This window comes from Botryllus schlosseri, chromosome 12 (assembly GCF_051294905.1).
Source record: "Botryllus schlosseri isolate E-star chromosome 12, Bs_hap1, whole genome shotgun sequence".
Taxonomy (NCBI): domain Eukaryota; kingdom Metazoa; phylum Chordata; class Ascidiacea; order Stolidobranchia; family Styelidae; genus Botryllus; species Botryllus schlosseri.
The window spans coordinates 9,881,284-9,906,487 of record NC_137247.1 but is presented as its reverse complement, the minus strand read 5'-3'; the positions used below and the strand labels follow the sequence as shown (position 1 = coordinate 9,906,487).

At 41.7% G+C, this 25,204-nt stretch overlaps 6 protein-coding genes across 6 annotated transcripts in view; 4 read left to right on the top strand and 2 right to left on the bottom strand.

Moving 5' to 3' along the window:
* The window catches only part of LOC145452182 (uncharacterized), a 377,577-nt gene that overhangs the window by 73,584 nt on the left and 278,789 nt on the right, over nucleotides 1-25,204 (bottom strand). The window lies entirely within an intron of this gene.
* LOC145452180 (tyrosine-protein kinase transmembrane receptor ROR2-like) overlaps nucleotides 1-25,204 on the top strand; it is a 262,709-nt gene that overhangs the window by 173,961 nt on the left and 63,544 nt on the right. The window lies entirely within an intron of this gene.
* On the top strand, nucleotides 2,070-4,996 carry LOC145452185 (MICOS complex subunit MIC19-like). The gene is made up of 2 exons (XM_080330415.1): nucleotides 2,070-2,098; nucleotides 3,054-4,996. The coding sequence occupies exon 2, from the start codon at nucleotides 3,078-3,080 to the stop codon at nucleotides 3,615-3,617; it is 540 nt and encodes a 179-aa protein (XP_080186541.1). The 5' UTR covers nucleotides 2,070-2,098; nucleotides 3,054-3,077; the 3' UTR covers nucleotides 3,618-4,996.
* LOC145452719 (methylmalonyl-CoA mutase, mitochondrial-like) lies at nucleotides 6,957-14,407 on the top strand. The gene is made up of 11 exons (XM_080330879.1): nucleotides 6,957-7,107; nucleotides 8,741-8,914; nucleotides 9,242-9,353; nucleotides 10,334-10,477; nucleotides 10,559-10,713; nucleotides 11,267-11,360; nucleotides 11,428-11,542; nucleotides 12,055-12,238; nucleotides 13,354-13,529; nucleotides 14,054-14,146; nucleotides 14,306-14,407. Exons 1-11 carry the CDS (start codon nucleotides 6,957-6,959, stop codon nucleotides 14,405-14,407), a joined length of 1,500 nt encoding a protein of 499 aa, XP_080187005.1.
* Nucleotides 14,672-18,655, bottom strand: LOC145452718 (uncharacterized). The gene has a single exon (XM_080330878.1). The coding sequence runs from the start codon at nucleotides 18,653-18,655 to the stop codon at nucleotides 14,672-14,674; it is 3,984 nt and encodes a 1,327-aa protein (XP_080187004.1).
* LOC145452717 (methylmalonyl-CoA mutase, mitochondrial-like) lies at nucleotides 18,923-25,146 on the top strand. Its single transcript, XM_080330877.1, has 8 exons — nucleotides 18,923-18,961; nucleotides 19,589-19,700; nucleotides 20,318-20,415; nucleotides 20,796-20,878; nucleotides 21,277-21,414; nucleotides 22,120-22,312; nucleotides 23,329-23,479; nucleotides 25,001-25,146. Exons 1-8 carry the CDS (start codon nucleotides 18,923-18,925, stop codon nucleotides 25,144-25,146), a joined length of 960 nt encoding a protein of 319 aa, XP_080187003.1.

The following is a 25,204-nucleotide window of genomic DNA, read 5'->3' as shown; positions in this document are numbered from 1 at the left end:
TTCGTGCCGCTGTAATGGCCAACGCCGATATGCCCATTTCTATAAATCTTGCGTATTTTTTCTTGGGGTAAGAGCACCCAATAATCAAGATATTTGGCGACTTAAAATCGCGCCCAGCGCGAAATATTTTTGAAAATGTTGCATAAATTGGGTTTAGGGTGCGGCAGTTACGGCCCTGGTAATATAGCATCAATTCATTAGGGTTAAGTACATGCGTAAATAACGATTATACAACATCCTCGTGTTGACGATTATACGCGTATGATAAGCTTGTCGACGAGTCCGAAAGGGCTGTTAATTAGCGACTCCCTGATCTGTCGTGAACAATTGAATACCCGCGCTTATCAAGGCATCGAACAATAAAATACGCGCGCTGACCAATGCGTCTTACGTAGCCTCAGCCAAAGTATGGTAGGCCAAGACGCGGTAGTTAGGCTATCGATATCTTTCGTATACTAGGCCTATTGCAGATGCGATTGTGCAGGCCAGCGATGATATCGTGCGCATCAAGCCAATGCAGATGCGATTGTGTAGACCAGCGATGATATCGTGCACACAGGGCCAATTGCAGATGCGATTATTCAAGCCAGCGGAACTGGACTTGTTGGAGACGCGATAAATCAGGCTGGCAACGATTGCCGAGTGCGCGGCAATAAATGACCTGATTTCGCAATTATCTCAGCGGGAGATCGTGTCACTCGTGTCACGTTACATTTGCAGTGTAATGCGCAACGACGAATCTCGCTAATTGGTATCACGCCTTTCGTTATTTAGCCGCGCGCAACACTGATAATACGACTTATTTAATTTCAACCGAGTATTAGGGTCTGAAGGGCCTTTTTAAAAAGATGGGGTTTCACGTTTAAGGAGGGGGTTTCGCGTTTCTAAAGGGAGAATAGCACATTTTGAACAACGTCGACAATATTTTTAAACAGAAATGAATTTCAGTACTGGGCGTTCTTCTGAAGATAGATCCCGGGCCGCAAAATATGACATCGCGGGCCTCATGCGACCCACGTGTTGGTGACCCCTGCTTTAAGACCTGACCACCCAAGCACTAGTTAACTAGTAGAAGGGTTTTAGTGAAATAGCTGATATCAAAACGAGCAAAAATAGTTGCATTTTTCATGAGACACTTGATAGCTTAAGATATATTGTAGCCAATTTGTTGCACATCTGAGCAAATAAATGTTGTATTTTCATCTTCTTTTTGTATATCAATATTCGGTTAGTTTGTGCGAATGAAATTTATTTTACAAAAAAAGTGCGAATGAAGCTCAAAAAGGTTGAAAAGCACTGCAATGGAGGGATTCGAAAATTTTCTTTCACAACCAACGATTCACTTGATTCAAGATAACCTAGTAACCATAAGTACATTAATAACTGATCTGAATAAAGTTTGTCGCCATTCGCCACATGACATTTCAATCTCCCAGAAAAAAGGTAAATCCAATCCAAATCCTAATCCGTTCTGAAAAAAATGTCTAATCCAAATCCAATCCAAATCCGACAAAATTCACAAATCCTGTTTTTTCAAAACCTAATCCTAATCCATGCTCATCTCTGCAATATAGCTCAGTGTAAAAATCCTGTTCCTACTCCGGCTCCAGAACCGGATCGTGGCCACCTCTGGTGGTCACCTCTGTTGAATGCCTCAATGCGTTTACGAAAAGCAAGCAAAGTTAGCAAACTCAGTGGACGAATAGTCCGACGCTGTTTTGAAGAGAGAGAGAGAGAGAGAGTCTTTTATTTTCATCGAACCAAAATACATAACAAACGGCAGTGATGGTGGTACAGAAAATATGCGTGCACAGTATTCGGTATTAGATAGGAATGATCGATAAGACCGTGAAGGTCATCTAGTCTGATCACACCAGCATCAAACAGGTACACTTGACTCAGAACAGTCTGGCTGTAAAAAAGTGTTTAGTTAGGAAAGGAAAATAGGAAAAAAATTAAACAATGGTAGCAAATGATCAATGAAGCAATGTCTGGGCGGGGTAGGGCAATAGTGTTAGTGTAACGACAAGAGGTGATCAAGTAGGGCTTTTTTGAATCTATTATAATCTATTACAGTGTCGTTTTTTCGACTGGTAAGGTGAGTAAATAACGAGCGACTCTGATTCTGGTTTGAAAGCACAACTTTTTGTGGAATGTGCAGATACCTGGTACCTGTACAGAGACCTGCTTGCTACATCGCAAGAATTATAAACTTTGAACAGCATAAGCAATCCTTCATTAGTGCATTCGAATGCATCAAGGGATGCAAATTAGAGTTTCGCTTGTTCGACGTTTCAGAAAGCGTCATGGAATGGCACCCTCCCCCGTACTATTAGGGCCGTAGTTTAGACGAAGATGAAGAGCAATACGGAGAAGTTGTATCGGATATCTGTATTGCATCAATGCTTTGTGATTTAGCGCGATTAAAATATGTTAACTTACTTAACTAAAATATACGGTAGATCGTCAAAATGCCATTTCCATATAATTATGTTTCCGGAGAATAGGGACAACACTGCACTTAGTTTAAAACTTGTATATGCATGTGCTCCAGACAAATAAACTTGGAGGTATTTGAAGAACTGAAAGTAATGATACCAGCATGCATAAAATTGAATATAAATACAACGCGGTGTGAAAGAAACGGCGCAACCTGTTACTTTCACAGATACTATTGTAAAACATACTTGTCACTTCATATCCATTTCTTGAGGAACGTCAGTTCAGGCTTTTTAATTGAATTGAGCTGAACTGACGTTCCCCTGTGCCCCAAAGAAGTATCTACCCATTCGAAATTTATTCAGACGGAACGATCCACAATATAAACAATCGATATTTTTAAAATAAACACAATATATTAAATGAACTTGATGACACAAGCAATTGAATGGACATGAAAATATACATATTATTTGTGCTGAATATCTTCATGAAAATTTCAAATATATGATTCTGAATGCAGTACCCGAATCGGTATTTCATTTATCCAAATGATACCCAAACAGTCAAATCCGTAGATGTAACATCTAACATGGCTTCCTCCCACATTTCAGATATTTAATACTTCTAAAGCAACAATGGGAAATTCGGGAAGCAACGATGTCACTATAGAAAAGGAAGATGACAAATACGTCATCACTTCCGATGGAATAAAACTGTCGCCGGCATTACTGGGACGTATGATGGACCAGAATCCTAGCAAAGCATCTTCCGAAGATATGGACACCCTCCGTAAGAAAGCGACCGACGCAATTTTGAAAGAACGCGAAAAGGTTACGGAATCTGAACGGGTCGCGGCAGCAACTAGAGAGCTTCTCAAAGACCGAGAGCAGCAGATGAACGACCTTGTCGAAACTTGGAAGGAGAGGCTTGAGGAAGAGAAGAAAAAACACCATAATTTTTACGATCTCACTATGAAGGAATACGAGGAGGCTCTTGAGAAAACAGAGAAAAAACTGAAAAAACCGTCGCTATCTCCTATTTGCGAGAGTTTTCGGGATAACGTGCTGGCTTGTTATCAGCAACATCCCAAACAAACTCTCAACTGCTCGCAGAGCGTGGCAGATTTCACGAAGTGTGTCTCGAATGCTAAGCGATCTGCTCTCGATCATTCGTAGCCGCTCTACAGTGATGATTTTAGGAGACATTCTAGTGAAAAATGCACCTTTCTCTGATTCATGTTTTTGCGATAGTATTCTGTTGTCTAATAGCTCTTGGCCATCTCATGCCAGGGTGTTCATGATATCATATCCTTACCAAACTACTTGTTATCTGCGTCTGCTACACCCTACGCATAGGTTGTGGGCAAATTGTGTTGAAACATGAAATCATGTTGATGTTCTAATCTGTGCTATGCTGTGGTATGACCAGGGTTAGGGGTGCATTGCTAGAATTGATGGGCAATATGGGGTAAGCTACTAATTGGGATTGTGCGAACATTCTGTTCATGCTTGTGTCCGTTGTGCAAACCTCAGTAGTAAGGTTCTATGCTGTGAACATTTATGATGAAATAGCAGAATTTTATACAATAATCTTAGCATATTTGATCAAGATAACCTGCATACAAACACAAACTAATATAAACCTAGCATTAGGTATAAAGTTTGTTGATTCTCAAAAATTTTGCTTGAGATAACACATTGTTATGGTCGAGAATAAATGACACCCTCAGCTCAAAGTGCTGGGCGCAAAGAAAGGCTAGAATGAGATTATGGGTTTTGTATTGCCGCATTGTGGCAGAGTTGGTAATTCCTGATAAAACTACTAATGATATTGGGTCCAAAGATTCTCTGGGCAACCTGGAGCCCAACAATACTGGGTGTGAATAACGGGTCGTTTGGGGTCGAAAACTAACCCTGGATCTTGATGAAATTTAACCAACAAGATGTAAGATAATGATAGGACAGTTCGCTCCAGTCTCGTCGTTGTGAGTGATATCTTTCCAATGACACCAAGCATACTGAAATTGATGACTATTACTCGACAATATCTTTTACAGACAGAAAGGCAAAGACTTGATCAATGTGTGTTGCAATTAGCATTGTTATTTGATATGTTCATGTTCACACAAACTGGAACCTTTGAGGATTTACACCATCCCTAGTAGTAATGCCAATGCGCCATCTGAATTGCAACGTTGTGGTAAAAATGTACCATTGACACTTTTCATTACATATGTGTCAGTATTGTATATCTTCAACTGACAGTAACTTACATATGGTTATACCATTCGGGCAGTTACATCACCTGTACTTGTGGATCCATATTGAAGATACCGGGATTAATTTGTGAAGTTGATTTGAACAATCCCCATGCTATCATTTGCGATTAATTACAATTGCGCCAATATCTACAAAAAATTCAAATGTGTCTTATTGTTGGGATCATGGAAGTATGTGCTTTGCGGTTTGTGTTGTGTGACGTGTTTAATAATAGTGTTGCACACATATTGATTAGCTGATCATATCCTGTGATAATTTGAATTGAACGCAAATTCTTGACAGTTATAAAACTACTTTTAGGCCACATGTTTTCATAACGTCACGGCAATGGCCGGGCTGCTGGATGGATGATGTCGCAACAAGATACTGGATATTCAGACGTAACTTCATCTCGAAAATATGCACCGGACCGCGGGCGCTGTGTTGAAGCTGCTGTTCCGCCATCGACTCGCAATCAGCTGTTCACTAACCCTGCTTCTAATACTACCATACTATTTCTTCTTCACCTCACCCGTGAATTTCCTTGCAAGACAAAATCCTATTCACATTGATGCTGTGAAAGAATCGGAAAGTGTTGGTGAGGCGGTGAATACCGGGGAATGTACTTCGGAACTGGTGCATGTTGCAATCGTGTGTGCCGGGTATAACTCTAGTCGGGAAGTAGTGACACTGATAAAATCTCTACTGTATCATCGGAGTGTTTTGTTGCATATTCACTTAATCGTCGATCCCCCTGCTAAGAAGATTTTGAGTACTTTATTCCGAACTTGGAATGTACCTGATTTGACCGTGTCGTTTTACAGCACTACATTGGTAGAACGGAAAGTATCTTGGATACCGAATATTCATTACGGCGGTGTTTACGGGCTAATGAAGCTATGTATTCCTGACATTTTGCCGCCTTCCATCAAGCAAATTATCATTTTGGATACCGATTTGCTCTTCTTGAGCGATATTGCTGATTTGTGGAATCTATTTACGTTGTTCCAAAAGGGTCAATTCATTGGGTTGGTGGAAAATCAATCCAATTGGTACCTTGGTGATATTGTCGTAAAACCCTGGCCGGCGATAGGTAGAGGTTATAACACTGGGGTTGTACTTTACAAGATGGAAGAATTACGTAAGGCCGACTGGTATGCTTCATGGCGTTCCGTGACGGAAGAGCAGTTGAAATATTACGACGCTGTGTCACTGGCGGATCAAGATATTGTCAATGCATTGTTGAAAATAAATGTCGGTTTCTTACACGTTCTACCATGTGTTTGGAACCTGCAGTTATCAAGATATTCCCGGGCCCGTTTTTGTTACAAGGGAGATGTGTCAAAAATCAAATTGTTACATTGGAATACTCCTGGAGGACTCAAGAGTGGTAATATTCCCGAGTTTTTATATCAGTATTTTTATAGCTATTCTATTTTCGATAGTAATATATTGCGCAAACCTGTGGACAAGTGTAGGAAAACTACACACTCTAAACTTGACACGGTGCACACCGATTTCTGCCAGAATATGATCGATGATGCATCCAAACTTCGAAAAGTTCATTTATACTTTATGCATTTTCAAGACAGTCCGACAATGCAATCTGACGTCACACTTGTAATGCACTTGTCAACGGATCGTATTTCCATGTTGGAGATTATGGGTGAACGCTGGGCGGGCCCCATCAGCGTGGCCATTTATGTTTCAGATCAAGACACTGCCACAGTAGAAAAATTTGTGACTAATTCGCCGACATTATTTCACAGAAGCAATATAGGATATCACTTAGTATTTGGAGAGCAGGATGATAGTAGTTACCCGATCAACATGATACGTAATATCGCGTTGCAAGAAGCAATGACAGATTTTGTATTTTTATGCGACGCTGATTTTGCTCCATCTAGTGGTCTGTATAAATACCTCATCAGGTTTATTCTACCTGCTGCAAACAAACAAAATCAAACTGCGTACGTTATTCCAGCTTTTGAGATGTTGCGATACGGTGGGGCATTACCGGACACAAAGTCGCAGCTATTACGGCAGTGGGATTCTGGGTCTGTTGTGCCTTTTAGGACGTACATGTGGCCAGCAGGCCATAATTCTACTAATTATCCCAAATGGAAGCGTTCAAAGCGTGCGTATTCAGTTTCATGGAGTAGAAATTTTGAACCTTATGTTGTGGTGCCGAAATCTCTCTGTCCACTCTATGATAGACGCTTTTTTGGGTTTGGCTGGAATAAGGTGTCTCATATTATGGAGATGAATGCTGCCGGATTCACGTTTTCCGTAGTACCCTATGGATTTCTCGTACATCTTCCACATCTGCCCAGTCCTGATTTGCGACAGTTTAGAACGTCGGAAGCGTACCGGCATTGTGTGTCTACGTTGAAATCTGACTTTGTCGGTGACTTGGTCAGAAAGTACAAAATTAATGCTGACCGTTACTTGTAGCATGGATAGGTGATCAAAGTATTCCGCATTGCTACTCAATTAGAAGTAATGCTGTAAATTTCTGCTCAATTATAATTAGTGATTACCAAGACTTGTCGAAACCACATCAGGTCGAAGTATAATATGGATATCAGAAAAGTACTCAAGTAGTTTCGAGCATTACATTTGATCGAGAACTCGCAGAGCTTTAGCCGTTAATCGGGCGTGACTTCACGATTATGGTTAATACAATGATTAATTGACTTTACAAATACATTGCTCTTCTCTTGAAGTGGATTCAAATGAAGCACGTCTGTTATACTCCGTGGGTGATGGTGTGAAACCACATCTATAATCCATTCTGCCCGTTTTGCAATTAATATTTAGTATTCTTGTGTAGAGTATTTCCCGGGACACTTTTATATCTTATCAAATTCAATATGCACTAACTGACCCCAAGCAATCATATAATGGGACATTCTTGTAACATATTCCGTAAAATTTCTCACTAATCATGTTCAAATTATTTACCGGTACTCATAAAGCATTGCTCAATCTACCCTTGCCACGTTAATGCTGTATGCCCTTAACAGATTGTTATATAAATTCAATCTGACTTTCAATGAGAGTTGTCTCTTAGTATCATTCTTTTGTATTGTTATTTCAACAATTCCTTGTGTGCATCCTTACAATATTGCTGATATCTTATTGGTACAATGAAATTTCCTGATTCTATTTCACTATTTGGTGCTTCACCAAATGCTTGACTGTGATTTTTCATTATTCATAAATGCTTTTTATGTGTAGGCCAGCGTTTAGGCTATTCTAAATGCTTCAAAACAAGAAAATAATTACATGGGAAGTGTTTTATTACTAATTTTTGGATTTGTTGCTGGCAGTGTAATGGATCGTTTTAGATAGTTAGTCCTTGCTGAGGAATTCATCATCTTCAGTGGGCTACGCGTCATTGGTCACGATGGTGCATTTTTACACAGTATATCCTTTTCATTTTATTATTCATAGGCTTGTCACTACCCCGCTGCAAGCCACATCTTGAGCAATAAATAGTCACAAATTTCCAACTGGCAATTTCTTGAAATCAAACTCATTGCCGCCTTGACAAAAAAACATATTTTTAATTACACCCTAGTCACCTAGTTTTTTGTATGAGCTCCATTAAGACCGGAATGAAGAGTGATTTCCTTTGACAGTTTATACCAAACAATGAATTTAAGATCGACCTCGGAAACCTGATTTATTTCGTGACACATGTATTTTATACTTTGCGACGCTTTGACTTTCTATTTTGTATTGCTCTGAAATTATCATCGTGCCCAGTGCAGCATATTACCTGTTTTGTTTCTATGATTTATATCAACTGAATGCAGAATTTCTCTATTAGCAGAAATCCTCAAGATATCATTGTTACTGTATTAGTCATCAAAAGCCATAACAACAAAGTAAAAAAAGTATTTCAGTATTGGTTTTAATCAGACTTTTCTCTCAGCATATTGGTCCAAAGCACAGTGATGAGATGAACGTAATCTCACGTGGCCCTGTGTTAGTTAAAATCAGACCGTACTTAAGTTCAAACTCACGGCGCGCAGCATCGGGGAAGTCGTCACAACGACCTTTAAACCCTGAATGGGCAGCGTTAGCCTCAAAGCAGCTCAAGGGTGCTGATCCTGAGAAAAAACTGACTTGGGTAACTCCAGATGGGATTAGCGTCAAGCCTCTTTATTCTAAGGAGGACACAGATGATCATGGTGGAGAGCTGCCAGGTAAGGTTGATGACTTTTGATGGGTTATGATAGAACTTGCCAAAAGCAATATCTATCACGACTGCTAAATTTAAGTTCCAGTCAAGTTCGAGTCAATTGAGACTTATCCGCCAATTTGTGCTAGGATGCAGATGTATCACAACTCATAATTCTCACTGTATTAAATGTGGTCTACTTGTTTGCAAGCCTTCAGCAGTCACTTTGCAGGTGTTGATTTGTTGGTGCTAATAAGTCTGATTTGTCAGGCAATACACATTAGTTTACCAACTCATTGATGGCCTTAGTTATGGTCCCGACTGAAGTGTTCTAACACTGTATTTCTTCCAGGAAAATACCCATATACGCGAGGCCCTTACCCGACTATGTACACGAACAGACCGTGGACCATCCGCCAATATGCCGGTTTCAGTACGGTAGAAGCAAGCAATAAATTCTACAGGTAAGCCTTTTCGGTGCGATTATTTTGCATATACCTAAGTGAAGGTTGAAATTTACTTAGTACCTCTACAAATACTGGTCATTGCCATAATAGCAGTGATACACTAAAGCTTCTCTTCCATGGATTTATTTCTCAGTAGCAATAATAGGGAGAGAACAAAACGTAGGTTGCATTACTGGGCGAAATAAACGACCTATCGAATTTATGTGCAATCAGCATAAGCATTTATCGCAACTGTAGGCCTACTTGATAGACTGAAACCTAATGAAGTGACAATGAGATATGCTACTGCTCTTTTGCGTTGTCACTGTTGTTGAAGGCATACTAAACGTGCTAATCATTTGCGTTGTCACTGTTGTTGAAGGCATACTAAACGTGCTAATCAACGTCTCCGTGACATTCTGGTAGCCTAGTTTCCAACATGAAAATTACCTTTCATGGATGTAGGCTACGAATATTTGAGACTTATTGCTATATTTCATGTTCAAAACTAGTTAAAACCTCTACTTTGACTATCACTAAAGTATGCTGGACCGGAAACCTGAAACAATTTTGAATGACAATAACTCTATTTATGTATTACGGTACGTTATCTCGCAACCATTGCCACCTGTAGGCAAGGCTTATATATGGGCTATATATATATTTCATCACCCATCACCTTTCTCACCCAAGCTGCATGGTTAGCCTGCTGATTTTAATGAAGGAGTGGTTCTCCACCGTTTTTATCTCGCGACATCCTCTGAAAGGCACCCCAGCACTTTCAGGGCACCCTAAGTGAGAGATTTGGGAATCTTATGACTAAAAATTGCTCGTCATATTGGGTCAAACCGTAAATAAGGCGTCATTTCCAGTTTGAGTGTATGAAATGATGAGTTTGATTGATGACTCAGACTTTAGATGTCCTTAATTTTTGTTAGGCTATATGTCGACGGCAACCCTTTTTAGAAAACCACTACAATAAAGGTTCATTTTATCAGAGACAATATCAAAGCTGGCCAACAAGGATTGAGCGTCGCCTTTGACCTCGCCACGCATCGCGGTTACGATTCGGACAACGAGCGCGTTCAAGGCGACGTTGGCATGGCCGGCGTTGCTATCGATAGCGTCGAAGATATGAAAAGGTGTGAAATTATTAATTATATACTTCTTCCGCAGTATGGCTCTGACTCGAAAGTACAAATTCTTTTTGTGTCGTTTTGTAGATTGTTCGAGGGCATCCCTTTGGATAAAATGTCCGTGTCGATGACGATGAACGGGGCTGTTATTCCAGTCATGGCAATGTTTATCGTAGCCGGCGAGGAGCAGGGTGTTGGTCCGGAAAAACTCACTGGGACCATTCAAAATGATATTCTCAAAGGTCTGCACGTTTTCAGGATTTTATTTTTTACTCGGAAATAGGACTGAACTCAACAATTTGAGTACTCAAATCCGAATCAAGTGTTGATTGCAATAATTTGATTCGAGCAGTACGCTAATTGTCTGTTTTCTTTGAGTACGAAAACTATACGACCTTGGTGACAAAGACCAGAAGTCTATCGTTTCAACTGGCTGTAAGACCTGAGACCTCAATTGACTTGATCACAACATCAAAACACGCGGGCCTAGTAGGGGGCACACATACTCATACAAATGACCCTTTTATGTAGTGAGTGGCTATGTAGTCATGAGTATCTGAGTATGGTTAGCAGATTGGAAAATATTGGTTTTGGTACATGTAACTGGTTTTTATTTTCATTTTAATTTGGAGAAATGTACAACTTTAAAAACTTTGCAATTCATTTTACGGTGTATGATGTCATATTTTTATTTATTTGTATTGTAGATGTTTTGGAAATATAGCAGCCTTGTACTAAGTGTTCCATTGCCGGTCCAACTATGGTTTATTTGTAACATTCGTTTTTCGCCTTTAGAGTTCATGGTACGCAACACATACATTTACCCGCCCGATCCCTCCATGAGGATAATCTCCGATATTTTTGCGTACACTTCTAATCACATGCCGAAGTATGTACGTTTGGTTTTGTTTCTATCATTTGTTTCCTCCGAAATGAACGATTTGACTCTTGCACAGGTTCAACAGCATCTCTATTAGCGGATATCACATGCAGGAGGCTGGCGCCGACACTGTGTTGGAGTTGGCTTACACTATCGCCGACGGAATTCAATATTGTAAGACCGGAATCGAGGTGAGATTGTGTTTTGTCGCGATTCTGGGCTGGGCATAACAATTTAAGTACTCAAATTTGAGTCTAGTCCAGGAGTAAGAGTGGATATTACTGAAATTCTACTCCCTTCACAATATGACAGGGTTGTAACCAAGTCACAAGGTTCCGGGTCTCACTTTTATAGTTTTGACTCGAGTCAAGTCGAGTCATTTTCAATTTACCACCGAGTCAAGTCCGCTAGTAGAAGGTCGAGTCATCGTGTTTTGACTCGAGTCCAAGTCATTATGCTCACCGTTCAGTTTTCAGTTCAATCCTGTTCAACCCACTTTTTCAACTCTGCTCGAGTGATATAGAATGGCTCGCATTGATAATGTAGTAACAGTTTCTGACCCTATTTTCCAAATATCAGGACTGATAAACGAAATATCAATAATGCGGTGACTTTATTATTCTTCGAAGTTACAATGAAATGTCTGTCTTGGCCGTCCTGTTTTTTTTATCTATGTTGACAATGTCTATTGGTATTGTTGTAGGCTGGCCTCGACATTGACAACTTCGCGCCTCGATTATCGTTCTTTTGGGGCATCGGAATGAGCTTTTATATGGAAATCGCAAAGATGAGAGCTGCTAGAAGATTGTGGGCTCACTTGATCCAGGAAAAGTTCAGTCCAAAAAATCCGAAGTCTTGCCTGCTGCGTACGCATTCGCAAACTTCAGGTAGCCCACCTATATCGGTGTGGATTGGAAATTTCCAAGTTGTCACTTTTAGTATTGCGTTTTGATGGTAGTGTAACAGTTTTGAGGTGTTTGTTCAATTCAGTTAAGTATTGAAATTTCGGCTTTTCAAAACACCACATGTCTGCGATACAATGAAAAGATAAGCAGGTGTCGAAACGACTAGGAGTAGTCTTTGAGATCAGATACCCACCTGGGCCTAGGCCCTGAAAGAGGAGGGATGCATACTGAATGAAAAGTAAAAGAAGTTAATATAAAAGGACAAGCGACAAAATGAGGTGGCATGTGAGTGATGTGGCGTTAGGCGAAATCGATATGTCAGGCCATGGTCCGGTAGAGTCACTGTGCACTGTGCCGTACCTTTAGCACTTGGCCATTGTTAGAATCAAGAGTATGCTTAGGACTGCGCTGCTCTATCATGCCGTCGGACTTGACGCAAAACATTGTCGTCATAAAGCAAGGGGTGTCAAACTCGTGGCCCGCGGGAACATGGGGCGGGCTTGGAAATAACTGGATCGAGAACACGATGTTACTGAAAACTGCATTTTTGCTGGAAATAATACCAAGCACCAAAATCGACAATTCCCAACTCAAATACAAAAGCAATAGGTCCGATCCATCCAATCGTATCGCAGGGGCAGCTGTTTCTACCAATCCGATTGTGACAAAATGTATAGCCTCATCTTGTTCCATAATGTCAAGTTTTTCAGGGGAACTCATGTCGCTATGTATGGTGTACCAAACCTACCACATCGTATAGAGTTTATATCAAGACCGAGCAGTGCTGCCGGCTGATGTGCTGATTGATCCTGTGGTCGTGGTGTGATTGAGTATGACTCCCCTGTTGTAAAGGGTGGGATGCATTGCATTGCATAAAAGATATTTGATGGTCCAACAATTCTGTTTTGGGGTCGGTATTGAACTATTGCAAATTCACAATAGGCCTACATAAAACTCTATAATTTGTACATTTTCATGAGTCATATTTTGATCATCTTGATTTCAACGCGGGTGGGTTTTCTTATTTTCATATCCGCAAGACGCAGACATTACTCGCGGCTGTGACTGACCACTGACCAGTCTCTTTCAACTTCCAGGGTGGTCCTTGACAGAACAGGATCCGTACAACAACATTATCAGAACCACGATCGAAGCCATGGCAGCCGTTTTCGGCGGCACACAATCTTTGCACACCAACTCCTTCGACGAGGCCCTGGGACTTCCGACGGTCACCAGCGCCAGGATCGCCCGAAACACTCAAATTATTCTCCAAGTAAGTCACGTTTGAGCGAAATGAACACGGAACTGTGGTGAATCAAATTTTTGGGTACGTAGCGGTGAAAATCTGTCATAGCAAGATGTAAAATTAAAATTAGTCGACCATTACTTATTACTTTCATGAAAATTTGACTTCATTGAATGGTATGCGGATGATATATGTTATAGCAGTGTAATTCGATAGTTTTTTACAGTAATTGATTTTTTCTACATTATCGCCACTTAGTGACTTAATGTTAGTCTGTTAGATATTATCAAATTTTGAAAATATTTGGAATCTGGTTTGAATGAAAGATTTTTGGATAAAAACTGCTCTTGTGATTAGCTCAAGGCACGCGCATCTTCAGAAAATTTCTGAATCACAGCTTGAGATATTACCAGATTTGAATACGTCTAAACGCCGCATGCAAAATAGTGTGTTGCCTTTTTTTGGGAAATTAGGTGTCAAGGTTTTGCTCTCTCATAGAACTGATTGACTACCCCACCCCATAACCGTTTTGAATGTCTTATAATTGACAGGAGGAAACGGGGATACCCCACGTTGCAGACCCTTGGGGCGGCTCGTACATGATGGAGAACCTTACAGATATGGTGTACGATCAAGCTCTCGAGGTAAGATTTGATGGCTTTGCTTCCTTTTTTGTTACACGAGTTGTTTGACGTTGTTGATAAATAATTGATAAGGAATGTGACTATAGAGATTGACAGGACAGGACTAGACCATTATCGATGTTTTTTATAGTACAAGTTGGCTCATTATTCACGCTGTAGGTATGTGATTTTGATGTAAGCTACATTTGCAAGAAGCACATCAGATTTACGAATGCAACTAGGTTAGTGCAAATGTACACGATTGATAACACGTTGGAGTGAGATCCAGACGTATAACCTCATACAATACACGATTGCTTCACTTTGGTTGCTGACCATGATTCTGTGGCTGTCAATAAGATTCGGCTTAGGTATAGGCTCGTCCGTGTAATATATCTGTCTTTAGCCGAGACCCTAACATGCAGACAAGTGATTGTGAGCGAAAGTCCTTTATTACTCGCATGACGTTAACTTAAATACGAACGAGAACACAAGACACCAATTATTAGGACTACGTATATCACATCCCTTTTCACCCCAAGATGCTTAAGTTACGTAGTCCCCCAAGTATTTAGGTTTTCTTCGGATACGCTCTGATCTTCGTGGTATGTGTTGCGGTGTAGTGGGTATACCTGTTGCTTCATCAGCAACCACGGAGGCAGCTACGTCATTGAAGCACGACGGTTGTGGCGACGTCGACGTCCTCTCAGGTATAGTCCTTTCCACGACCGGTTCCAGCTTCAGTTCCACATCAGTTACAAGTTTCCGCAGGTGTCTCCGGTTTCTTTTTATAAGCATGCCAGATTCAAGTCGGATGAGGTATCTTCTTTCGTCATAGAAACATTCCAAGATCCATCCGCTTCTGTCCCATTTTCTTGTGATCGCATTCTGAATAGATACATAGTCACCAACATGCATTTTAGGTAAATACTTAACTCGCTGGTTATAATATCTAGCAGACATCTGCTTTCGCTTGGCAGCGTCCCTGTCAACACGAAGTTTCTCGTCGTGCCAACTTCGCATGAGCGATCGTTTGTGACAAGGTATTGCATCCTGTACAGAGTGACCATACAGCATCATTGCGGGGGACAATCCTGTGCTTTTGTGAGGCGTATTCTTCCATTGTAGTACACCTTTGGTCCATTCATCAGTCGCCTTAAATGGGAATTTTGCATTAGGTTTCCAACACTTACGTAGCAAGTTTTTCGCCCATTTCACAGCGGACTCTGCTATGGAGTTACCTTGCGGATACCATGGTGACGAAGGGGACCATTTCACTTTCCACCTTTGAAAAAAATCGTTCAACTCCTTCGATCCAAATGGAGGACCGCCATCACTCCAAAAGTAATCACAAACCGCATCATTAATGAACCACTCTCGTAAGTATCTAATCACTGTGGTGGCATCTGGGTTTGTAACAGGGCCTTTAACTTCGAATAGGCCAGAGTACCAATCAACAATTACCAGGAACTTCGCATTATTCATATTTGGCCAATACACGATGAGCCGGGCTCGGGCTTTTGAACTTTCAATGCCTCTGTGGCCCGCATAGAGGTCTTTCAGGATGCCCTTTCGCATCGCTTTGGGAATCACCAATCTGACTCCTCTCATCACAAAGCCATCGTCACTAACCTGTAATTCTTGCCGTACATTCCAGTATGGGCTAAGAATTTCGTTCAGTTTTTGTTTCTTTTCTGGAAACCCGTTGGTTACCTGGTTTTTCAGCAACTGATATTCCAAATCTTCGTTTGCTGACCGGCGAACATCTTCCAACCTGAGAGAATAATCTGCTTCCTCAGCGTTTGCGTGGCGAATAGTACTCACATAAAATTTGCCGAAGTCATTACTCTGTTCGTCGTCTTTGTCAGGAGCGTCTACTGGGTTTCTCGAAAACGCGTCAGCAGCTTTGTTCTGGGCTCCTGGTATATATTCAACTGTGAAATTGAAATCCATCAATTTAATCAGTGATCTGAGAATTCTTACATTCTCGACTTCATCGAGTCGCTTCCTATTGCATATGGCAACAAGAGGTCTGTGGTCAGTGAAGACCTTAAATTCTGTGCCCGCCAAAAATGTTTTACACTTTCTCGTAGCGTACACAACAGCAAAAAGTTCCAATTCGATTGGTGCATAACGCGTCTCAGCGTCCTGCAATGACCGTGATCCTGTCTGGATTACCTTCCACGTGCCATCTTTCTGCTTCTGTTTTAAATGGAAACCAATTCCATTTTTCAAGCTCGCATCCGTATATAGATGTAGAGGAGAACCGGGCGTGTAGTACGCAATTACCTGTTCGCTTACCAGCATGTCTTTGGCTTTCTGAAATGCAGCTTTGTGCAAATCATTCATTTCAAACTTATCACTCTTTTTGAGCAACGGTCGCAGCGGTTCCATCGCTGTCGCCAAGTCTCGGTTGAACGGCGCTAATTGGTTGGCCATACCTTGAAATGATTTTAGGTCAGTTAATGATTCGGGTGTCTTAAATTCGCGAATGGCCTTCAAGATCTTGTTTTGAATTCTGTAGCCATCCCCATTCAATACTACCCCTGCAAAGTTAATTTCACTTTGCGCAAGTTTGCACTTCTCTTTATTCAAACGAATTCCGCTCTCCCTACATCTCTGCAGGAAAGCGCGCACGAGCGAAACATGCGATTTCAAATCGTCTCCCGAATAAATGAGATTATCATCAACAACCTTAACGTGATTACGCAAGCCATTCAATTCCTCAGTCATCCTTCGATTGAAGTGCTCACTAATCGAGTTGATTCCATACAGAGCTCTCTCGTAGCGGAAACGCCCAAATGGTGTAATGAAAGTCGTCAGATTCTTACTTGATTCATCCAGTTGTATCTGGTGGTATCCCTTCCACGCGTCAAATACACTGAAGATCTTTCCTGATATCTGCTGAACAGTTTCCAGAACACTTGGAGACGAGTAAATCTCTCTGCGGCAAAATTTGTTCAAGTGGCGAAAATCAACACATAATCTCACCTTTCCACTGAACTTTCCATTGGCGTCCTTCTTCGGCTCCACTACGATTGGGTTGACCCACTCGGTCGGTTCTGTAACTGGTGATATTACACCTTCTTCCAGCAGCAAATCCAATTCCTTTCGCAAAGGATCTTTGAATGCTAGCGGAACATTCCTCGCTGTCCTTACGCAACATGGTACAGCGTCGTTAGTCAGGTTAATTTTGAATTTCTCACCTTTTAAAGGTTGCTTTGAATCGAACACATCTTGGAATTCGTCCAATAGCTTCATCCTCTCAACTTCTATCGTTGGTAGCGGATTCGTTTGTGGGGTCATAAGTCGTAGCTTCGGATTATTTCGATTGACTTCATCGGAGAACTTTACAAGACCAAGGTTTTCAGACGCATCAAGCGATAACAATGGCATCTTGATTCCTCGAAACACCACGATTTTCTCGTCGACCTGTCTCGATGCAATGGTAACGCGTGCGTAGAAATAACCTAGTGGCTCCATGAGTGTTTCTGCCGCTGTTCTGGTTTTGCGCATATCATCGGTCGGATTGAGTAGGGCGGATTGTTTAACTCCCAACACTTTCATATCTTCAACCCCGATTGCGATCCAGTCAGCACCAGTATCAATCGTAAATGTCATCACGATCTTCAAACATCCAGTGTCTACTGTGGCTTGAATTGTCTTCGTTCTGGTACCTGCTTTCTTTGCAACTGTACCAGACGAGCCCGTGGATTTACCACCTTTTCGCTTTCTTTTGAAACAAAGTTTAGCGAAATGACCCATTCGTTCGCAAAAATAACATTCCACGTTATCTGCGGGACATGTTTCTTGCTTGCTGTGCTTTCTTCCACATGATTGGCATGGTTTGCTCTTATTCACTTTGTACGTCGACTTCACTGTCTTATTGTGTGGAGCAGCGATCTTGCTGATGCCGGGCTGAGTCGAAATTCCAGCGAAAGCATCTTCGGTTTTCTGAACTGATTCAAATGCTTCGAGAATTCGCCTCGCGCGATCTAATGTCAGCTCCGTTTCTTCAAACAGTTTCTTCTTCGCTGCTTGATTGTTTGTGTGGAACACCAATTTATAGAGTAACCACATGTCGAGTACCTTCTGCTTGTCTGCGTTGCAGATCCCATCGTCGAATTTGCATGGTGAGATCAGGCTTACAATTTCAGCATAGTATTGTTGGAACGATTGTCCAGCTTGTTGCTTGCATTCCTCAAACTTATGTCGTCTGATCCAAACGTTCTCCGCGGCGTCGGCGATACTATTAACAGCTTTCAATATCTCGTCAAGAGTTTCCCGATTGTCGATCGGAAGTTGCAATCGCAACGCTTCTATCTTCAAGAATGTGTCTTCGGTGACACAAGCTTCAAAAGCAGCCCATTTAGCGACCCAATCTACGCCGTCAGCTGTCACTCCCGATTCTCTTGCAAAATTCTGGAATTGCCGTTTCCATGTCAGGAACGATTGACCCGTGTGAATAGAAAGATCGAGATCTTGCTTCACAAGAACTTTCTTCAGCGACCAATCTATCTTCGGCGGCATCGTATGTTCATTCTATGCTCGCAGCGCCATGTAATATATCTGTCTTTAGCCGAGACCCTAACATGCAGACAAGTGATTGTGAGCGAAAGTCCTTTATTACTCGCATGACGTTAACTTAAATACGAACGAGAACACAAGACACCAATTATTAGGACTACGTATATCACAATCCGATATTCCACTAGAAATGATGTGTCGAATTCATGACTCTTTCAAACGCATACTTCCAATGCGCCTTCCGAATTTCTTCTATCTTGGCAGTCTGTGATGTATGTCTGTAATTTGCGGTCCGATGAGGTAGAACAGGTAACTCCTGCTCGTCTTTTCGATGGAGGCATGGTTATGACTGCGTGAGCCATTTCCAGAGGTGGTCAAAGCAGTTGTCATTGGCTGTAGTACAAGTTTAAGCGACGTCGTAAATTTCTACTCCAGTATAAATACAAGTTCCGATTTCCAAGACATGTCAAAAATGTTTATGTTGGAAGTAGAAAATACAGTTCTGAAATGTGGGCTACTCAAGTAAGTCGTTTCAAGGTACATTTGGTCGAGGGGTCGTAAACTTTTAGTAGTAAATCAGAGGTGACTAGGTCTAGTTGGTGAATTGCAGGGTGCATCTTCGCGACCAACTTGGAATGATTATTGATGCTACAAATATGTGGGGTTTTCGAAAGTATATTCCGTTACTATGGTGCAGGGGGCAATTCTGCCTGGTTGGTATGACAATTTCGCTCATAATTATGGGTAATGCACACATTTCACGAAACTACTCAACTACTTTTCACTTTACAAAATCCGCAAATCTGTAATGGAAGCAGTCTAAAAACATACGGTAACCACCCGAGTAAGTAACAGATGCAGAAAAAACCTACTTTTGTACTTTGAAAAAGTAAATGGGAATCGGTACTCCGTTACCGACCACCTCCGGTATTTCAGATCGTGGAAGAAATCGAGGCAATGGGAGGAATGGCGAAGGCTGTGGGCGAAGGACTTCCAAAGTTGAGAATCGAAGAATGCGCCGCCAGACGACAGGCCAGGATTGACTCCGGTTTGCTGCATTCTGTGTACTGCATGCTCGCCGATGTCGACGTTTTGGTCGAATTTTTGCAGGACGTGTAGTTTGAACCAGTCACCAGTGTCTCAACATTTTTGACTTCGGTTGCGAACCAGCATACCTTCATAAATCAAAGTTTTTAATATTAAATGTAATTGCGACAAATGTCTGCAACTCAAAATCAAAAAATTGGAAACTTCAATGTAGCGTGAAATTTGCTTCTACTACAGGCTATTTACATTCTTTGCGGTTCTATTAAAGTTTCTGTAAGGGCAAACCACTGGCTGTCCACTAATTTTTTTTTCAAAGAACTGCTGTTTGCCAGCCACTTCCATATGGCTAAATGAAGATATGAAGTCTTTTTGACATATAACTGGTATTAAATGAGCCGTAGGCTACTTTTAGACAGTTTGATGCAACACTTGCAGCATTGTGATATATGCTAAGTCCAAATCATAGCATGAACTGTATATCAAAACGCGATGCAGGAAAAAGCGTACGAAATTTCAATATCAATTTAAAAGCTGATGTCTCATTTCTAATCATCTTGCATTTGGTAGGAACCGGCGGTTCAGAGCCGCTGGTTTAAACCAATCCTCATTGTCATTCAGGGGCCGAGACCATTGTGGGCGTGAATAAGTACCGGCTGGCAAAAGAAGAGCAAGTCGAAGTTTTGTCTATTGATAACGCAGAAGTGCGAGAGAGTCAGGTAAACGAGTGGATGCACTTTGACCTGTCGATAAAGTGATCTCACAGTATGTCTAGTTGGTCTGGGAATTATGTTTTTGATCTATTCAGACTGGGATGCCCGGTAGATCGATGAATGTTTCTGGTGGGATATTTTCGGTCGTTGAGTGGTCTGCGTTTTCTGGCCTTGGTATTAAGCCACTATGTCTGCTAAATCTTGTTTGCTCTTACTCTTATGACGTCATAATAATCGGTGATCGAATACTCGACTCAAAATGGAATCATTCAGGTTCGCGATTTTGTCCATCCCTATTATTACTGACATGAAATTGATATAACGCTTATGATTTGCGATCTTGGTTTGTGTCTGTTATTCAATCTGAGCGTTTAACGTTTTTTCAGATAAGTAAACTGAAGCAGTTGAGAGCCACGCGGGACGAAAACAAAGCACAAAGCGCTTTGGCAGCTATCACCGAGTGCGCAAAGTAAGATGCTCGTCATCAGTACCGTTTAGTTTTCTAAGTAGCACGGTAGTGCAGGCCCATACAATTTTTGTTGCTCTATCAAGAACAAGTATACGCGTTTCCATTTTTATCTAATGGTGACCTCATTGAGGGCAAAAGCTGAAGGTTAGCAGTAGTAGTTATTCGCTTTTACAGTGCCTTGATGTGCGACTGGCTGCGTTATTATGCTGGTGGTTTCTGCAATTGATGATGGGCTCTTCCACTATTGTGGTAAATTGCGTGTAGTACTTATAAGTAAGGTTTAACAAAATCGAGTAGCCTACCTGAGAGATTAGATTATTTGAGCATTCGAATTTCTGTGTTTTGAGGAAGGCTACGTTTCCCTACGACAACGTAATCTTCTACAAATACAATTCCAGGACAAGGGAAGGTAATTTACTCGGCTTGGCGGTGGAAGCGGCAAGGTGCCGGTGTACTGTGGGAGAAATATCGACCGCGATGGAAAACGTTTTCGGTCGACACCAAGCCAGCGACCGAATGGTCAGTGGAGCTTACAGGTGTGTTGGAATCGTTGCTTATTTCCTGCAAGTAAAAGGGCTGTTGTCATCGGTTATGCTTTACAAAACACAATTTACCGTGGCCAGATCTTGTTACGTTCTGCTCAGGTCTGTGGAGTTGCAGTTACGTTGAAGTGTCTCTTGACGGAGTCGGAATTGGGGAAACATACTGGCTGTAGCCGCAGTTTGATAAATTGCTCCAAATCTGAATCTAAGCACTTTAAATCTCTAATGCTACTAAAAACTGTTCCAGATTTTTACAAAGGCCAACCTTTGGAAACTTAATTTCTTTCTACGAGAACATTTATTTTTAATTAATAAAATAGATTGATTCACTTGGTAATAATTATAATACCGAAAAACATAATAAACATAATTACCGGAATGTCGGAGCCGGTTTATTGAAAATGTCTGGAGTCGGTTTTAAAGTGGACCAACTTCACAGCCCTGGTTTTGCTGCACTATTTATGTACACAGAGACATTCTATTTAAGATTTGCTGCAATGCTGTATCTCCAAAGGCGCAGTAGTTTTCTTCAAATATTGCAAAACTGAAGGGTATGACTCACAGTCACGTGTTGATTTGAGATTTAGTGCCATGACCACTCCACGTACGACAATTGAGAGACTCCGAAAGACTCTATATCTACCTCTCTCTTTCCATCTCGCGACAGAGGATGTTTCTAGCGAGCATTTTCCGTTTCAGGACCGAGTACGGGGACGATGCAGAAATCGTAACCGCTCTGAAACGCGTCGAAGAGTTTGCGGCGGAAGAGGGCCGCCGGCCAAGAATACTCGTTGCGAAAATGGGGCAGGACGGACATGACAGGGGGGCCAAGGTCATCGCGACAGGGTTCGCCGATCTCGGCTTCGACGTGGACATTGGACCACTGTTCCAGGTTTGAAAATTCTTACGCCGTATGTTCATGTGGAACCATGATGAAGTACTTATACTTTTTCCGAGTACCCAAGTAGGTTTTGACTACTGCTACTACTTACTCGTGGGGATTTGTTTTTTGTCTACCTCCAATTCCACTTAACATATTTTTAAGCCAAAACTGATTGCTTTTTGCGCTTTATATTTTGTAAAGGAGAAGTCGCTTTGGGATATGCTGATGCTCACGTCACTTTTACGAGTGAAATTGACGTGATAACCGGGTGAAAGAGCTCCTGTATCAGGGTAGCTGAATATATGCTCGAAATTTGCCCCCTATTTTATATGTCATTGGTCATTAGCAGGGTTGTAACCAAGTCACAAGGCTCCGAGTCACAAGTCAATCTCACTTTTATGGTTTTGACTCAAGTCAAGTCGAGTCGTTTTCAATTCACCGCCGAGTCAAGTCCGAGTCAGCGAGAAGAAGGTTAAGTCCGAGTCGTGCTATTATGACTCGAGTCCGAGACCAAGTCATTCTTTTGACTGCTTAGTTTCCAGTTGCACAGTTGGTCTTGTTAAATCCACTTTTTATATCTCTGTTTGGTGATATTGACGTTTCGAATTTATATAATACACTAATTTTTCTCACTTTTAGCAGTTTCTGGTCGCATTTTCAAGTAGGCCTACTAGTATACCAATACTCGAATTCCCAATAGTGTGGTTATTCAACTATTCTTCGAAAATGCAATGCAATGTCGGTCTTGGTCGTCTGGGTCTCGAGTCATATGACTTGGTTCTAGTAATGCGCAATGACTCGAGTCCAAGTCGAGTCAATACATAGGTTGACTCGAGTCGAGTAATTTCCGTGTTTTGAGAAAATGACTCGAGTCGTCAGAAAATGGTGACTCGATTCGGACTGGTCATTACAACCCTGGTCATTAGTCAGAAAAAAAGCACCTGTCGAGCGATCTACTTTTAGATACTGCTTACTCCGGTATAGTTAAGCCTCGATGAACTGAACGGCCGTTCTCTCTATTTTAGACACCGGCCGAAGTCGCGCAGCAAGCCATCGACGCCGACGTGCATTGCGTTGGGGTCAGCTCGTTGGCCGCAGGGCATAAGACACTCGTGCCCGAACTTGTGAAGGCGTTGAGGGAAAGGGGAAGGTCGGACATACTCGTCATAACCGGAGGTTCGTACTTCGTTTTAACGAGATGTGATGTCATAGCGTTCTTGCAGATGCGGATGCAGAGGTGGTCGGTTTTGGAACACTCCTGCTTTACTCTAGCACAGCTAGTACAGTAGTTTTTAACCATGGGTCCGTAGACCCCTTAGGGGTACTAAGCACAAATGCAGAGGGTACGAGATGCAGTGCGAAATGATACACTTTTTCAGACCCAAAAGTTCTTTGAAAATCAACATCAAGTAGAATATTTTGGGTGCATTTCCTGAACTTTTAACATTTGACCTCGCGTTTTGTGTAAAGAGATTTGTTGCTTTCAATCTGGTTACCACTCCCTATGGCAGTGGTCGGGAACCTTTTTCGACTGAAGAGCCATACTTGTCAATCAACCGTTACGTCACAATGTAACATCCGTGACGTATTGGTAGCACTAATATATGGGATTCGTAGTGTAGGCCATATTTTTCTGACCACTTGGGTAGGTAGAGCCAAACATGGTCAGTTGTCACTACAGCAGTACAGTCCCCCCGAGTGATACGTCAGTGACGTGGGGTTAGGGGAGGAAAGTGAGGCAGTGTCTCCGATGTCGTCAGGTATGAGTTGAGAAAATTGTGAACTCTTCAATGGTCATTGGTATCTTCTATCGATGTTTATGAATGACTACATTTTGAACATTTTTATTCCCAATATCACGGAATTTTCATATATATATTGTCCGTAAATAAAGCACAAAAGGAGAGATAAGGCTCAGATGAGGCACAGACGGGCCAAGCCTCACCTGTGTGTAACAGCGCAAGTCATCGTAAATAGCTTAGAATTTATAATCACTGATATTATTCAAATGTAATTGTCGCGTTGATTCTGAGAATCCAAGTATTGATCGACTTCTAAACTATTCGGCGTAACGCAGTGTTGCGTTAAACACCTACATTTTTACGGTGGTGCTGGAAAGCAATAATCAGGAGAATGGACAGCTACGGCGTTGTTTTTAACTTGAATTTATAATTGTGAATGTCTCTTCCAATACATTTTATTTCTCAGCGTAGAAAAGTAAGACAATGTGTATTTGAAAACTGAATTGTCCTACAAGTGTCGCCATGTCTGCTATTCTCTTTCATCAATCAAGGTATCGTGCAATCAGAGATTTATAGGCGCACGATGGTGGTTAGATCGAATTCGCGAGTGGTGCTAGTCGCCGGTGCGACAGCACCTTAAATTTCGGGATTTTGAAAAGAGGGTGGCACGAGCCCCTAACCCTGGATAACCCACTGTCTTGACCTCTAAAAGACATGTATATGCTGCTACGAGACTAATTTATCTCGCTGTCACGAAAATTTACCAACGATTTGCTAGAATATTGATGAATTAAGTACAAAATTGGAAATTTCTCGAGCCATATCTTATTGATATGCTTTAGTCTAGAGTGAGAAACCTGTTGGAACCGGATTATCGTCTGTGTTTCTGCGACGGTTGTGTATTCCGCTGCACCCGTTCCTTCATATTCTCTTACTAAAATATTGGTCGTTGCAGGAGTAATTCCTCCACAGGATTACCAGTTCTTGTACGATGCCGGCGTCGCGAGCATCTTCGGACCAGGAACACGGCTGCCAGTGGCAGCATTGGAGGTTATTGAGCTTATCGCGAAGAATCTGAACGATCAAGCGCAATCGGTGTGACGACAAAGGTCGTGGTCAGATATCAAAAGTGCAGCAGATGGTCTACCCTTTCATGTGC

Excerpts from the sequence above, each read along its gene's own strand:
- LOC145452718 (XM_080330878.1), bottom strand. The coding sequence starts at position 18,655 with ATGCCGCCGAAGATAGATTGGTCGCTGAAGAAAGTTCTTGTGAAGCAA.
- LOC145452185 (XM_080330415.1), top strand. The coding sequence starts at position 3,078 with ATGGGAAATTCGGGAAGCAACGATGTCACTATAGAAAAGGAAGATGAC.
- LOC145452719 (XM_080330879.1), top strand. The coding sequence starts at position 6,957 with ATGGAGATGAATGCTGCCGGATTCACGTTTTCCGTAGTACCCTATGGA. Across the intron at positions 11,361-11,427 it reads ACTTCTAATCACATGCCGAA|GTTCAACAGCATCTCTATTA; the intron begins GTATGTACGTTT and ends ACTCTTGCACAG. Across the intron at positions 12,239-13,353 it reads TACGCATTCGCAAACTTCAG|GGTGGTCCTTGACAGAACAG; the intron begins GTAGCCCACCTA and ends TTCAACTTCCAG.
- LOC145452717 (XM_080330877.1), top strand. The coding sequence starts at position 18,923 with ATGTATGTCTGTAATTTGCGGTCCGATGAGGTAGAACAG. Across the intron at positions 20,416-20,795 it reads CAGAAGTGCGAGAGAGTCAG|ATAAGTAAACTGAAGCAGTT; the intron begins GTAAACGAGTGG and ends ACGTTTTTTCAG. Across the intron at positions 22,313-23,328 it reads ACATTGGACCACTGTTCCAG|ACACCGGCCGAAGTCGCGCA; the intron begins GTTTGAAAATTC and ends TCTCTATTTTAG.